This window comes from Orcinus orca, chromosome 9, assembly GCF_937001465.1.
Source record: "Orcinus orca chromosome 9, mOrcOrc1.1, whole genome shotgun sequence".
Classification (NCBI taxonomy): Eukaryota; Metazoa; Chordata; class Mammalia; order Artiodactyla; family Delphinidae; genus Orcinus; species Orcinus orca.
In genome coordinates, this window is record NC_064567.1 from 26,457,915 (window position 1) to 26,473,120 (window position 15,206).

Consider the following 15,206-nt stretch of genomic DNA (forward strand, 5'->3'; position numbering starts at 1 on the left):
TACAATGAAAGTGATCATATCTTTTGAGTTACTTTGGTAACTTAGTTGCTTCATATATTATATTGAATTTTAACCTATAAAACAAAAGCAAAGCAGAAATTGAAGTAGGCAAAATACAGAGATCAGAGAAAAATATCCAGGTCTTAGTGATCTAATCTGCCAGAGAAGAATTCAGAGTATTTTCCTTTATTGTTGCTCATTTTCTTTATAGGATATAGTGACACATAATGGCCCTAAACACAAAAGTTTTCTACTTAAAATGAAAAAAGAGGCAGTTGCTTATCAGTTTTGGTCTTATTTTTTGAACACCTATCTTTCTTTTTAAAAAGTAAGTCTTTATGAGCTTACAAAGAAGCAGAGTTTTATAATCAAAAGATTTGTTCAGTCATACAATCATACAAAAGCGCCTTGAAATTAATTAATGATATAATCTCTATTAATTCAGAAATTAATTAAATCTATCTCATATTATTATCTATTCTATAGTATATTTTAATATAGAATATATAATATTTTATTATCATTATTTGTGCATGTATCTTTACTCTTTTCCTAAACTATAATCTCCTTCAGTTGGTATGATCTTATTTATCTATTTATTTGTTTGTTTGTTTATATTTTTTTGGCATAGTACTTTTAAAAATTATTATTTATTTTATTGAGGTATAGTTGATTTCCAATATTATATTAGTTATATTAGGTGTACAACATAGTGATTCAAAAAATTTATACAATATACTCTTCAGAGTTTGGTTTTTAATGTTTACTGAATAAATGTATGAATAAAACTCGAAGAATTTACACATTTTACTTATTCAAATTATAAGCAAGACTGAATTGTGTAGGTGAATATATGACCTTTGCCCTGTTTATTTAATAAAATTTTTTTCTTAATGTCTAACATTCTTTTAACATTTATTGAGCACCTACTATATGTCAGACCCTATTCTGGATACTGGAGATATATCAGAAAATAAAACAGCCAAAACCACCAGCCCACATGGAGCCTCCACTCTTGTGGACAGAGAAAAGCAAAAAATAAATAAGTAAATTGAATAGTGTGTTAGGAATTAGCAGGGAATTGGCAGAGGGGGTACCAGGCATTGGGGTCTGCAGTTTCAAATAGTTGAGCCAGGGAAGGGCTTTCTGAGAAGGAGACATTTGAACAAAGACTTCCAGAGAGTGAGAGTGAGCCACATGAATATCTGGGAGGAGAGCATTCCAGTCTGAGGGACAAGAAGTGCAAAGGTCCTGAGGCAGGAGTGTGCCTGGAGTCTTCCCAGAACAGCAAGAGGACAGTTGTAGCTGGAGTGAGTCAGCAAGTATGAGAGTAGCAGATGAAGTCAGAGAGATCATGAAAAGTTGGATCATGTAAGGTCTTGAAGGTCATTGTAAGAATTTTGACTTTTACTCTGAATGTGATGGGAGGTATTGGAGGATTTGAGCCAAGGAATGGCATAATCTGACCTACATCTTAAATAGGATCACTGTGCTGTAATGTTAAGAACAGACTGCAGAGGCGCAAAGTGGAAGCAGGGAGACCAGTTAGGCAAGAGATGACGGTGCCTAGGACTAGGGTAGTAGCAGAGATGGTAATGAGAAGTGGTGGGTATGTGGATATACTTTGAATTAAAGCCAATATTTGTTTTTTTGATGGAAAGGAATCAAGGATAATAGCAAGGTTTTGAACTGAGCAAACAGAACGATTGAGTTGCTATTGAGAGGGAAGTCTGATGAGGGAGCAGGTTTGTGTAGATTAGAAACTTATTTTGGAAAAGTTAAGTTGGAGAAGCCAGCTAAACATCTAAGAGGTGAAATCAGGTAGGGAGTTGGGTCTACGAGTCATGAGGTTAGCAGGGTGATCTTGATTAGAGATGTGAAATTAAGAGTCATCAGTGTGCAGACGGTGTTTACAGTCCTGGGATGGAGGAGGGCACCCAGAGAATGAGTGTAGTTGGAAAAGATGAGGGGTTCAATAACTGTGATTAAAATATTTGAAAAATGAGAAACAAAGGAAAAGAAAAGGAGGCTGAGTGGCTACGAGATAGGAGGAAAACCAGGAGAGTGTCATGTCCTGGAGTGAAATTAAGAAAGTATTTCAAGACAGGTGGAACATACAGTCTTGTTGGGTTAAATGTTGCTGACAAGTCAAGTGAGATGCAACTTGACAGTGCCCATTGATTGGATTTATAGATGGGAGTGACATCCACAGAAGTGGGGCTAAAGGGGTGGGGCAGAGGGGAAAGAGCTTGATCGTGTATAAAAGAGAGAGTGGGAAGAGACTGTAAACTTTTGAGCAGTTTTACTCTCAAAGAAATGAGAGAATAGAGTGATAGTTAGTTGGAGAGCCCCGTAATGAAAAGTATGTGTGTGTGTCTGCTTTAAGAAAGTGAGAAAGAAGCATATTTGTGTGCTGGAATGATACAAAAGAATGCTTGTCAGGAGAAAGACTTGCTGGAGCAAAGTTATTGAGAGACACCTAGGATTAGGGTCCAAGGTACAGGTGGAGGGATCTAGTACATTCCACCTGCCACGCTGGGAGCTTTCCCAGGAACCCTGTCTAGGAAATGTTGCTCTAACAGTTTTACAAAAGAGAAAACTGAGACTCAGAAAATTTAAGTAATTTGTAAATGTAATACAGCTAGTAGAAGGCAGAGCTGAATTTCAAGTTGTATTCTGCTGTAAATCTAGCGCTCTTTCCACGTTCTCACAGCTGGAGAGCCATTAAAATGGCAACTTCATTGTGGTATTTAATGTTGTGCACATGACTGGAGAAGAAGGCGAGAAAATGTGCTGAGGTACATACTGCTTACTAATTATCTAGGGCTCAATTTGTACAGTACAGTAAAGCTCTTTACGCTTTAGCCCCCCAAACACATTCGCCCTTACATGAGGGGGATGAGGATGATTGGACAGAAGCATGATCTAAAAAAAAGATTTACTGTGGGAAGAGTTCCAAATTATAGTGGGGTTTTTTTTCCCCTAATGTGTTCTCTAATATAAAAGAGATATTTGAAAATGCATTCTATTTTGACTATATGTTAAGCTTCGTAAGTCCTGCAGAAGTAAAAGAAATGATATAAAACATGATATTCTTGCAGAAAGATTTTAATGAGAGCACTGTTAGGACCTTACTCCCTGGGCCACTAAGTTTGTTGTGATCCTTGTACATTATTGATTTTTAACCCGTGTCAACAGTCTTTTCAGAGTTTGGTCATTGGTCAGATTATCTCCCGGTGAGAGGATAGGAGTGAATCCGCATAAACTCAGTCCTACAATTATCAGAGGTCAAAGAGAGGGACCTATAGTTGGTTGAGTAGTAGCTCCCTTCCATACACAAAGGACATACTGGACAAAAGCCAGCACAGCAGTGCTTGAATGGCCTCATCCCTTGGAGATAAATTAGGGCTAGGAGTGATGGAGTATTATTTTATTAGTTAACTTTAGTTAACAAATTTAATGAATATATTCTATATACTTAGCTCTCCTCCACTGAAGAGGTATCAGTGCACAAAACTGCTTAAAAAATCTCTGCTTTTTGTGATGGTTACAATCTAATGGGGACAGATAGATAATAAGCAATAAGGATAATTGACAAGTAAATTTTACGGTATGTCACAAGCTAATCAGTGCTATGGAAAAAAATACATCAGGGTAAGGGGGATTGAAAATGGGGGGAATTATAGTAGTTATAAATCTTGTCTTTGATGCTAACACTCCAAATAAGGACATGAATATTCTTAAAGCAGAGAATGACTTCCAAATCAGCAGAAAGAATTTTCTTATGTCTTACATATAGTGTTTACTGCTTTTAGTATAAAGGCAGTAGTACTGAATTCTGAGGCACAGCAGTGGTGTGGGAATTGGATGAACTTAACTGTCACCCTTTGAAATCCTTGTTTCTGACAGGTCAGATATTTCAAAATCTCTTGTTAAGAACACTTTGAGCATGTTCCTTTCTTGGGGACATTTTCATCTTTAACAATAACCAACTTAGAGAAAGTAGGACAGAGCAACTAGGATATTTTGAAAACAACAAAGAAACAGATGCTCCATTGCTAACTGCTTGGCACTCTGAAACTCTGAATATTTAAAAAGCATCAATTGTATTTCTAAAATTCGAGCAAGGTCATAGGCTGACAATGCCATCCTGTAAAACTCTTATCATAAAACTAATGAAATCGAAAACTAGTGATATTTTGCAGGGCAGTAAAAGGAGGAAGGAAGATCAGGTAATTATTTTTGTATTTCCCCACACCCAGTGCTTGTCAATGAGAAGCTGCAGGGGAGAGACTATCTTAGATTATTTCTGCATCCCCAGAGCTGAGCACAGGATCTGATATAAAGTATGCTTGTTCTCAGATACTGAAGTTCCAAACAATCACTCAGGATACTCACTAAAAATGTATAATCTTGAGTTCCACTGTATGGAATATACTTATACTAACTTATACTAACCAAATATGTGCTGTTCATGAAATTCAGATTTAAATCTGGCAACCCTAATATATAATTAAAATTGAGAATGTGTATCCCATACGTCTAAGGACACATTTCATAGCTATGAGACAATCACCTACCTGGGTAACAAGGGTCTATAAATTAATTCAGTTTTCTATGGCTCTGAAAAGACTAAATTCTCTTACTTGGCCCCAAAGTAGGTTTGTTTATTTCTGTCTGTTTTGAGGCTAGAAATTAACACTGGCTTCTCAGCTTGGAGGTAACAGTGATTAGTCATATAGTGGGACTCAGTAGGTGAGTCTGATGTAATAAACATTATTGAGAAACTTCTTAAATCAAATATCCTGATGACATTATTGCAGCATTTTTTGTATATGAAGATTATGAAGGGAATAATCCCTTCATAATAAGGGATTATTATCATATTATTATCATATTATCATATCATATTATTATCTCATATCATAAGGGAATATCCCTTATGATAAGGGAAAATCTAGCTATTTCAGTTTGTGTATATTCGCGTTTCAATGAAAAATGCCAACTGTTAACTTATTTGGATGGAGATCAATGTTCTAACCACTCTTTAGTTCTTAAAAATTCTCATAATGAAATGATCATAAAAGTTTCTGCAGACTGGCTGATTATTTTTATTCCTCAGGTATGCTCACCCCTGTTTCATTTTATATTCAAGCTGATTGATTTTCATTGATTCTGCTCCACCATCGGGGACTCCAAACAAACCAGTCCTAAAAAGTTATGGTTATGGCAGTAAGGAAAGGAAATGGTTCAAGATCCCCATAGAATTAGAAAAAGACATTTTATAAGTTTTCTGTTGCTGTGTAACAAATTGCCACAAATTTGCAGCTTAAAACAACTTCCATTTATTGTCTCACATTTTCTGTGGGTTGGGAGTATAGGCACAGTTTAACAGAGTTCTCTGCTTGGAGCTCAAGGCTGCAGTCAAAGTGTTAGCTGGGGCAGGGATCTCATCTGAGTCTTGGCGTCCTCTTCTAAATTTCCACGTTTGTAGGCAGAATTCATTGCATTAAGTTTTTAAAATTTGAGGTGTCTTGCTTCTTTCAGTCCAGAAAACAGAGAGAGTCTCTGACTTCTGTCTCTGACTTCTAGACCCTCTTGTAAAGGACTCACCTGATTAAGTCAGGCCCACCAAGGATAATTTCCCTTTTGATAACTTAAAGTTCACTGGTTAAGGAACTTAATTACATCTGCAAAATCCCTTTATCTTTGCCATTTAATATAACATTATCACAGGGGTGACATTATTTAATATAACATTATCACGGGGTGACATCTCATTCCAACTAATGGTTGGAAGCAAGAGTCTCAACTACACTCATGGGAGAGGATTATATAAAGGTTTGGGTCATTGGGGGTTATCTTCGAAATTGACCTACTATTTTACTTACAGAATTAACTCTCAGATCTCAGCCAATTTTGGAAAGAAGTGAGATAAAAAGATAATTAAACTCCCCTCTATGAGATATAAATGTGTATTTGGAGAATTAGTGAGCAAAAAAGAAAAGGAGGTCAAAAGAAATAGAGAAGGTAGGCCCAACATTATGGTTCTAATAAAAAAGATTATCAGTGAAAATTCAGGGACCAGAGTGTTCAATAATTTTATGATAAGTACCATCTAGAATTCAATGTAAAATTATTTGCTTACATGTATAATTATTTGCTCACTTGCATTTAGTGGAATTATTGGTTCATTTATATGTGGAATTAAAAAAAAAAAAAAAACAAGCTCATAGGTACAAAGGACAGATTGGTGGTGGCCCGAGATGGGGAATGAGAGTGGGTGAAATGGATGAAGGGGTCAAAAAGTACAAACTTTAAGCTATAAAATAAATTGTCATGGGTATGTAATAAGCAGCTTAGTGACTATAGTTAATATTCAAATATTTATTGCGTATTTGAAAGTTGCTAAGAGAGTAGATCATAAAAGTTCATCACAAGAAAAAAATTTGTAACTGTATGGCGATGGATGTTAACTAGACTTATTGTGGAGGTCATCTTGTAATATATATGGATATCAAATCATTACGTTGTACACCTGAAACTAATATAACACTATATGTCTGTTATACCTCAATAAAAAATTACCTGCTATAATGTTTTTGGAATATAAACCTCTACAGTGTCCCAGAATCTCAGAAAAGCTTGTTGCACGTAGGTTACATATAGAAACCGAGAATTGATAACTAATAATATAGATAATTATGACTCCTTGGATATATTGTGTATACTGCAGGTTCTCCACCATATATGTGGTCAGGATTTGAGTCCATTTTTCTTAAATATTGCAAACAAGATGATCCCAATAAACTGGAAGTCTTGGGAACATTTAAAAATTTAATTTATAGGTTACATATGTTTCTGTCTGAGAAGAGAACAGTAATTAGAAATTGTCTTAAAATATATAGCCAAACCTACCTCAAGATAGGCCAGGAGAATATGGTTCATTCTGAAATGAGGGGTCATAAAACAAACAAACAAATACTTAAGCTTTTGTAAAGAAGAACTTAGAAATGTTTTTATTGTATTGGCAAGTGGTTGCTGTCATATAGCCTTCGCAACCTGGTAACACAATTCCAGATATTACCTGTGTCAGCAAAATGCTGCCCTTCAGACAGATGACAGTTTATTAGATTTTCAAAATTGCACTTTTCGTGATAAAAATCACCTCAGGACTCAAGTACAAAAGAAATGACATGTGTTTATATGAGTTTAATTCAGAGATTAGAAGAAGTGAAATATTAATGCTATTTATTGAATGTTGTAACATTCAATACCTGCTGAGTATAAATGTATACAAAGTCAGCATAAGATTCCTTCTGTCTATGAGAGGATTGAAATCATACAAGAAGCGTTCAATCTATCAAAATTAGAAAACATTTTGGTGTTTGGTCCTCAGCTTTTGGTCTTGTTTATGGTTTCCTTTGCTGTGCAAAAGCTTTGAAGTTTCATTAGGTCCCATTTGTTTATTTTTGTTTTTATTTCCATTTCTCTAGGAGGTGGGTCAGAAAGGATCTTGCTGTGATTTATGTCATAGAGTGTTCTGCCTATGTTTTCCTCTAAGAGTTTGATAGTTTCTGGCCTTACGTTTAGGTCTTTAATCCATTTTGAGCTTATTTTTGTGTATGGTGTTAGGGAGTGATCTAATCTCATACTTTTACATGTATCTGTCCAGTTTTCCCAGCACCACTTATTGAAGAGGCTGTCCTTTCTCCGCTGTACATTCCTGCCACCTTTATCAAAGATAAGGTGACCATATGTGCGTGGCTTTATCTCTGGGCTTTCTATCCTGTTCCATTGATCTATCTTTCTGTTTTTGTGCCAGTACCATACTGTCTTGATTACTGTAGCTTTGTAGTATAGTCTGAAGTCAGGGAGCCTGATTCCTCCAGCTCCTTTTTTCGTTCTCAAGATTGCTTTGGCTATTCGGGGTCTTTTGTGTTTCCATACAAATTGCGAAATTTTTTGTTCTAGTTCTGTGAAAAATGCCAGTGGTAGTTTGATAGGGATTGCATTGAATCTATAGATTGCTTTGGGTAGTAGAGTCATTTTCACAATGTTGATTCTTCCAATCCAATAACATGGTATATCTCTCCATCTATTTGTATCATTTTTAATTTCTTTCATCAGTGTCTTATAATTTTCTGCATACAGGTCTTTTGTCTCCTTAGGTAGGTTTATTCCTAGATATTTTATTCTTTTTGTTGCAATGGTAAATGGGAGTGTTTTCTTGATTTCCATTTCAGATTTTTCATCATTAGTATATAGGAACGTGCTGGCAAGATTTTTTTTTTAATTGAAGTATAGTTGATGTATAATATTGTGTCAGTTTCAGGTATATAGCAAAGTGATTCAGATATATATACACATATCTATTAGATTATTTTCCATTATAGGTTATTATAAGATATTGACTATTGTTCCCTGTGTTATATAGTAAATCCTTTTTGCTTATCTATTTTATGTATAGTAGTTTGTATCTGTTAATACCATAGTCCTAATTTATCTCTCCCCCTTCCCTTTTCCCTTTGGTAACCATAAAGTTGATTTCTGTGTCTGTGAGTCTGTTTCTATTTTGTTTATAGGTTCATTTGTATTATTTTTTAGATTCCACATATAAGTGATATATAATATTTGTCTTTGTCTGACTTACTTCACTTAGTATAATATTCTCTAGGGCCATCTGTGTTGCTGCAAATGGCAATATTTCATTCTTTTTTATGGCTGAGTAATATTCCAGTGTGTGTGTGTGTGTGTGTGTGTGTGTGTGTGTGTGTGTGTGTGTGTGTGTGTGTATATATATATACACACACACAACATCTTAAACCAATTATCTATTCATGGGCATTTGGGTTGTTTCCATGTCTTGGATACTGTAAACAGTGCTGCTATGAACATTGGGGTGCATGTATCTTTTCGAACTGTAGTTTTTTCTGGGTATATGCCCAGGAGTGGGATTGCTGGGTCACATGGTAACTCTATTGTTAGTTTTTTAAGGACCCTCCATACTGTTCTCCATAGTGGCTGCAACTATCTACATTCCCACCAACAGTGTAAGAGGGTTCCCTTTTTTCGGCACCCTCTCCAGCATTTATTATTTGTAGAATTTTTGATGATGGCCTTTCTGAACAGTGTGAGGTGATACCTCATTGCAGTTTTGATTTGGATTTCTCTAATAATTAGCGATGTTGAGCATCTTTTTATGTGCCTGTTGGCCATCTGTATGTCTTCATTGGAGAAATGTCTATTTAGGTCTTCTCGCTGGCAAGATATTTCTAATGCACAAGATGAAAGGACAGGATAAGTGACAGAGCTAGTTACCAGAAATTAGGCTTTCTTGTATTACATCATGGCCCTCTCATTTGTTTCCTCCTCCATCTCTCTCACCCTCTCTCCCTCTCTCCTTCTCTCTCACTCTTGCTCTCTCTCTCTCTCTCTCACTCTGTCACTCTCTCTCTCTCTTAATTTATATATCTATATACCTAAAGGTTAAGTGAAAGAAACTAGTTTGGCTAATTAAGGTAAAATGATACTAAGAAACATGGCACACAAAACAGACAGAGGTTAAAAGGATGCTTTTCAGATTTCTCTCAGAACCTCCAAGAAAATCAGAGTCACACTGCAAAAACAAACAACTCCCTTTGGAGGGGGAACCTATTCACTTAGTGGCATCAAATCACACATTAATATAAAGAGAGTGAGGTAAGCTTCGTGTTTTGGCCAATTGTAGTCTCTATTAATAAATTTTAGAGGGTGACTTTATCAGTTATTTTCATGGTTTAGTATATTCATAATTACTCTATAAATAACATTCTAGAAAAATTTCTTATTGAGTTCTCTGCAAACATTCCTTCTTCTCCTTTTGATTCTGCTCTCTTCACTGCTGTCAGAACTCTATCTCTTAAACAACTTATCTAATTATTTATTTCCCATGACTTGCACATTTCTATTAAATCCAGATGGCTTTCAGGAAAAAATACTAAAGCCTCTGGCTAGGCATTCAATGCCCCTCCTCATGTGGCCTGAAATGACCTCTATGACCTTATTTTCACACATGCATCTCAATTCCATAGACCCACTCATGTGACTCTATTCGGGAACATTTATGTCTCATCCTTCAATAAATATTCCATATCAAATATTCCGTATCATTTCATGAGACTAAGTGGCTGCAAATGCTGTCGCTTTGCCTAGACTATCATTCCTCCTTTTATGCCTGACAAATTCTGCTCAGGCTTCAGGATCAAGTATAACTTTATTTATTTGTGAACTCTTTCCTGAATCCTGTGGGCAAGCAATCTTTTCTTCCTCTGAGTTCCAGGAGATAGTTTTTCTCCCTGTTATAACATGTGCTACATTGCATTGCAGTTTATCTGTTTCCATATTTGACTTCTCTGTAAACTGTAAGTTCATCTGGTACCAGGATTGTCTAACTCATTATTAATTCCACAGCACATGATATGGTGTTTGTGACCAGCAGATAATCGATAAACGTTTGTCAAATTAAATTAAAGCTCCAGAAGCTCTATTCTTTGTTGCAAAAATTTCTGGGATCGATTCTTTAAAAAAAAAAACTTTACTTTTTAAAATAAATATTTGGAGTCCTGATTTTATGTTCTAAGTAGGACGTAGTAGGTTACAGTAAGCCAGTACTCCTACTGTAGCAATGTGAAGGTGGATACGTTGCAAAATTGTAGTGTTAAAAGGTTTCAGAAATCTACGGAATCAACAAGGACTAGGTGGAATAAAACTGTAGAGAGGGAGGCAGACGCCGCCACCCCAGAACCTCCTGTGCTGCCCGACCATGGTCAACCCTACCGTGTTCTTTGACATCGCCGTCGATGGCGAGCACTTGGGCCACGTCTCCTTCGAGGTAAGGGACCTGGAAACCACGAAGTGACTGCTCATCCAATCCATAAAGTTATGTTAACAGACTGGAGCTGTTTGCAGACAAAGTTCCAAAGACAGCAGAAAACTTTTGTGCTCTGAGCACTGGGGAGAAAGGCTTTGGTTATAAAGGTTCCTGCTTTCACAGAATAATTCCAGGATTTATGTGCCAGGGTGGTGACTTCACACGCCATAATGGCACTGGTGGCAAGTCCATCTATGAGGAGAAATTTGATGATGAGAATTTCCTCCTGAAGCGTACGGGTCCTGGCATCTTTTCCATGGTAAATGCTGGCCCCAACACAAACGGTTCCCAGTTTTTCATCTGCACTGCCAAGACTGAGTGGTTGGATGGCAAGCCTGTGGTCTTTGGCAAGGTGAAAGAGGGCATGAATATTGCGGAAGCCATGGAGCGCTTTGGGTCCAGGAATGGCAAGACCAGCAAGAAGACCACCATTGCTGACTGTGGACAAATCTAATAATAAATTTGACTTGTGTTTTATCTTTAAAAAAAAAAATAGAGGGAAACTGTATACAAATGATCTTTGGATCACCAGATATTTTTTTCTTGCGGAGGAATTGCCAGTTCTTGTGTGAGCTGAGGGTCAGGGTTGGCCCCTGTGCAGAGCCTCTGCTGGGGAGAGAGAAGTAGGAAGGCCTTTTGCTATTGTGTGGATCTGGAGCTGCAAATTGGAGGTTTGAGGAACCACAAACATTTGCAATCATCAAAGACAGAATTTAAATTCACATGAAATATTTACCAAGTCAACCATCTGATGGGCCATAAAGAATTGCCAGAAATTTCAAAAGATTTGAATAGCTTAAAGTATGTTCTCTGATCACAATACAATTAACTTAGAAGTCAATAAAAAGATAACAAGAAAAGCCCCACTGTCTGGAAATTAAAGAAAACATCTCATATATGAATAATTAAGAAATCAAATGAGAATTAGTTTGAACTAAATTGTAATGAAGTTACAACATATTTAAGCTTGAGGGTTGCAATTAAAGCATAGTGAAATCAGTGGTTACAGGGAGATGTATGCTTGTAAACATATATATTAGAAAAAAGGTTAAAATTTAATAATTTAAAATTCCATCTCAAGGAGCTAGAAAAACAACATATCAATCCTGTGGAAAAGAGAAGAAAATAAAGATAAGATCAGAAACAAATGGAATAGAAGGATAAAATCAACTAAGCTAAAAGCTTTTTTAAAACTTTTAATAAAATTAATAAAGCTCTAGCAGAACGTTTAACAAAAATAAAGGAAATCAAATTATCATTACCAGAAATTTGAAATCCATTACTACTGGGTTGGCCAAAAAGTTCGTTCAGGGTTTTCCTTAAATAAAAATCTTCCCACAAAGAAAGTGCTTGAATAGCTGCAAATATTTAAAGAAGAAATTAACACCCAGTCACCCAGTTTATGCAGTCTCTCCCAGATAATAAAAACAGGGGAAAGAGTTTTTTTAAGTGATGTCAGCATAATCCAAAACCTGACAAAGACATTATGGAAAAGGAAAATTAGAGAACAATCTCCCATATAGATGTAAAAATTATTAACAAAACATTTAAATTAAATCTAGTGGTATTCAAAAAGGAAAATACAATACAACAAAGTGGAGTTTACTCCACCTATGAAAGGCTAATTTCACATTTCAAAATGAACATAATTCACAGTATTAACGAAGAAAAGGAGAAAAATATATGATTTTCTCAATAGATGCACAGTTAGCTTTTGATTCAGTATCCCTTCTTGATAAAATAAAACTCTTAGCAAACGAGTTATAGAAGGGAATTTCCTTAATCTGATAACGAATGTTTACAAAACACCGACAGCAAACATTATATTCGATGGTAAAATATTAAAAATGTTCCCCTTAAGATCAGGGGAAAAAAGGTATGCCTATTCTCACTATTTTTATTTAGTATTGTACTGGGGGTTTTATTCAATGCATTAAGATAAGAAAAAGAAAACTCACTCAGACACACACATCAAATATCTAGCAGTTTCCTCAGTTCTCTTTGTGCTTTGAGACATGCCCGTCCACATCTGATGCTGCAACTTTCCAATTTCAGGAAACACTTTTACCACTTCACAAAACTTGCAAGCTGGGACCCCTCTGATGCTCACAAGCAACCTTAAATCACTTTCAGAGTAAAGTGTCATAGTAGTTATTATGCTGCTTATGAATTTCTGGACCATACATAAAACTGTTACCACTTTTATCAGACTCCTATTTTTTTATGTATGTGTCACTGGTGACGTTTGTGAGCCTTATGCCCCTAACCCATTTTCCCCATAAGCCCTGTGGTTTTAGTTGTGAGATTTTTGCATAGCATAGTGATTTTCAGGGACCTATATATCTATATGTAATGGCAAAACTGCCCATGAAATTCACTGAAAGTCAATCAGTGTTTTTATGTGTAAAATTTATCTCAAGGTAATTGAAACAAAGTGTGACTTTGGACTCATTTTCAAAATAAATAAGAAGCTATTAGGTATTTGACTCTGTGCCCATGTTCACATGTGTTCAGGAATTCTTTTCCTCTCAGAATACACTTTTGCTATTGTGTAACACTGCTCTCTGCAGAAAACATATTATAAAGATTAAAAAAATTGACTTTCTGCATATTTATCCAATAGGCAAAATTGTGTTAAAGGCATCGAGCCTAAACTAGTCAGTTCACGCCACTTCTAACAAGAGCTTCCTCAGCCCCTTTGGTGACGGCACGTGTCGCAGATTGCAATGAAGTGGGTTAACGTGGATGTTAGTCATGTGGGATTTAGAGCTGCCTAGAATGCGGTAATACAAATAAAGAATATACTCTCACAGGAACAAAATGGTAGTTTTAAGGCAGTGGTGCAAAATTTGATTGCTTTGGGATGGGTAGGTATGTTTTTAATGAGGTATTTGGAAAATATTCATAAAGAATAAGCTGTCTGTGATACGAGCTGTTTAATGTCATCTGATGGGAATATGATGAGGAAGAACATTTTTAGGACAAGCTTTATGTAACATTGATTGCCACAAAAGGACTGTCTTGTAAAAAAAACATAAAGACTGCACCCCAGATTCCTTATTGTAACATGAAAAACAATAATAACTAGACACAAAGTTCAAAAGGAGCTTGGGGAGTTCTAGTATCTGACAGCTTATGCATCTAATTACGATATGTCACCAGAAGTCTGATTATGTTGGAGGGAGGGAAGGAGGGGGTGGGAGGTGATGAGATGGCAGTGCCTAAAACAAAGGATAACATTGTCTCTTTGTATCTGGATCGCTGTTCTTTGGATCATAAGGGAATCTGCAGTGTGAATGAACTCTTTGCCCTGTTGGTGCAAGAAACGAAGTGTTGCTGCTAGCTTGGGCATTGTCACTTGATGCTTTGTTGTGAATACGGCAATGATACTTATCTTGTTTGGTTTGTTTCAGATTTTAGTGTTCACAGAGAGTATTTTAAATTTCAAACCATTTGATTCAACTTGAAGTCTCTACCTGCTCTTTTAGGGCACAGATAGGAATGGTAGGATTAAGGGGTGCTTTCTGACTCATCTCTTTCAATCCTGGCCAATACAAGAGGAACGGAGCCATACAGCTGTGGAGAGCACAGCCAGCCTCCCTCCCCTGCAGGGAGGCAGATTCCAGGCCCCCCGAGGATCCCACAGAGGCCTTCAGACTCACCTTTGCCAGCCTTTGGCAGGCTGGCTTTTATTCCCAAGAAAAAGAGAGTCAATTAAATGGACTTCCAAAAAACTGAGTCCTGTATTAAAGGGACCTAGGAATGCCGGAATACAGCTTTGGTAAACTGCTTCGGTGGGTGAAAGAGTGGTGTTCTGTAGATCTCCTGCTGCACTGTGTGGTTTTGAATTGCCTGCTGAGAAAGACAAGCCTGATTTTCCTCTGTGCCCCTGGCAAGCCTGTGTAGTTCTAAAGGTCAGAAACGAGATTAATAAGGGTACACACAAGCAGAGTTTCCAAATTACCTCTTTACCCATATATCGTTCATGCATTATTCATCAGCTCTTCTACTGTGTGCTGAGAGCTGGGGTAAGCACTGGTGAACAAAGACAAGTATGACGTGGATCCTATTCTGAAAGAGCATCATCTAGTAGAGAAGGACAGGCAGGAAAACAAATAAGGGCCATTAACATGTTGTAGGGACTCTGAGAGAATCAGCGCCAGAGGAAGAGTAGTCCTGTTTACCTAGAACACGGGTCTTTAAACTGTTTTTTCCTCTGGATCCATTTGGCGGTTGACAAGATTTAGGTGTTGATGTTCCAGTTTCAAGCAAATGCTCAACAAAATATTTATTA

The 15,206-nt window shown here is 36.6% G+C and overlaps 1 protein-coding gene and 1 long non-coding RNA gene across 4 annotated transcripts in view; both read left to right on the forward strand.

Annotated features, from left to right (window-relative positions):
• Positions 1–15,206, forward strand: part of LOC125965321 (uncharacterized) — a 327,903-nt gene that overhangs the window by 39,250 nt on the left and 273,447 nt on the right. The window lies entirely within an intron of this gene.
• Positions 10,790–11,405, forward strand: LOC101280805 (peptidyl-prolyl cis-trans isomerase A-like). The gene is made up of 2 exons (XM_004265488.3): positions 10,790–10,873; positions 10,941–11,405. Exons 1-2 carry the CDS (start codon positions 10,805–10,807, stop codon positions 11,364–11,366), a joined length of 495 nt encoding a protein of 164 aa, XP_004265536.1. The 5' UTR covers positions 10,790–10,804; the 3' UTR covers positions 11,367–11,405.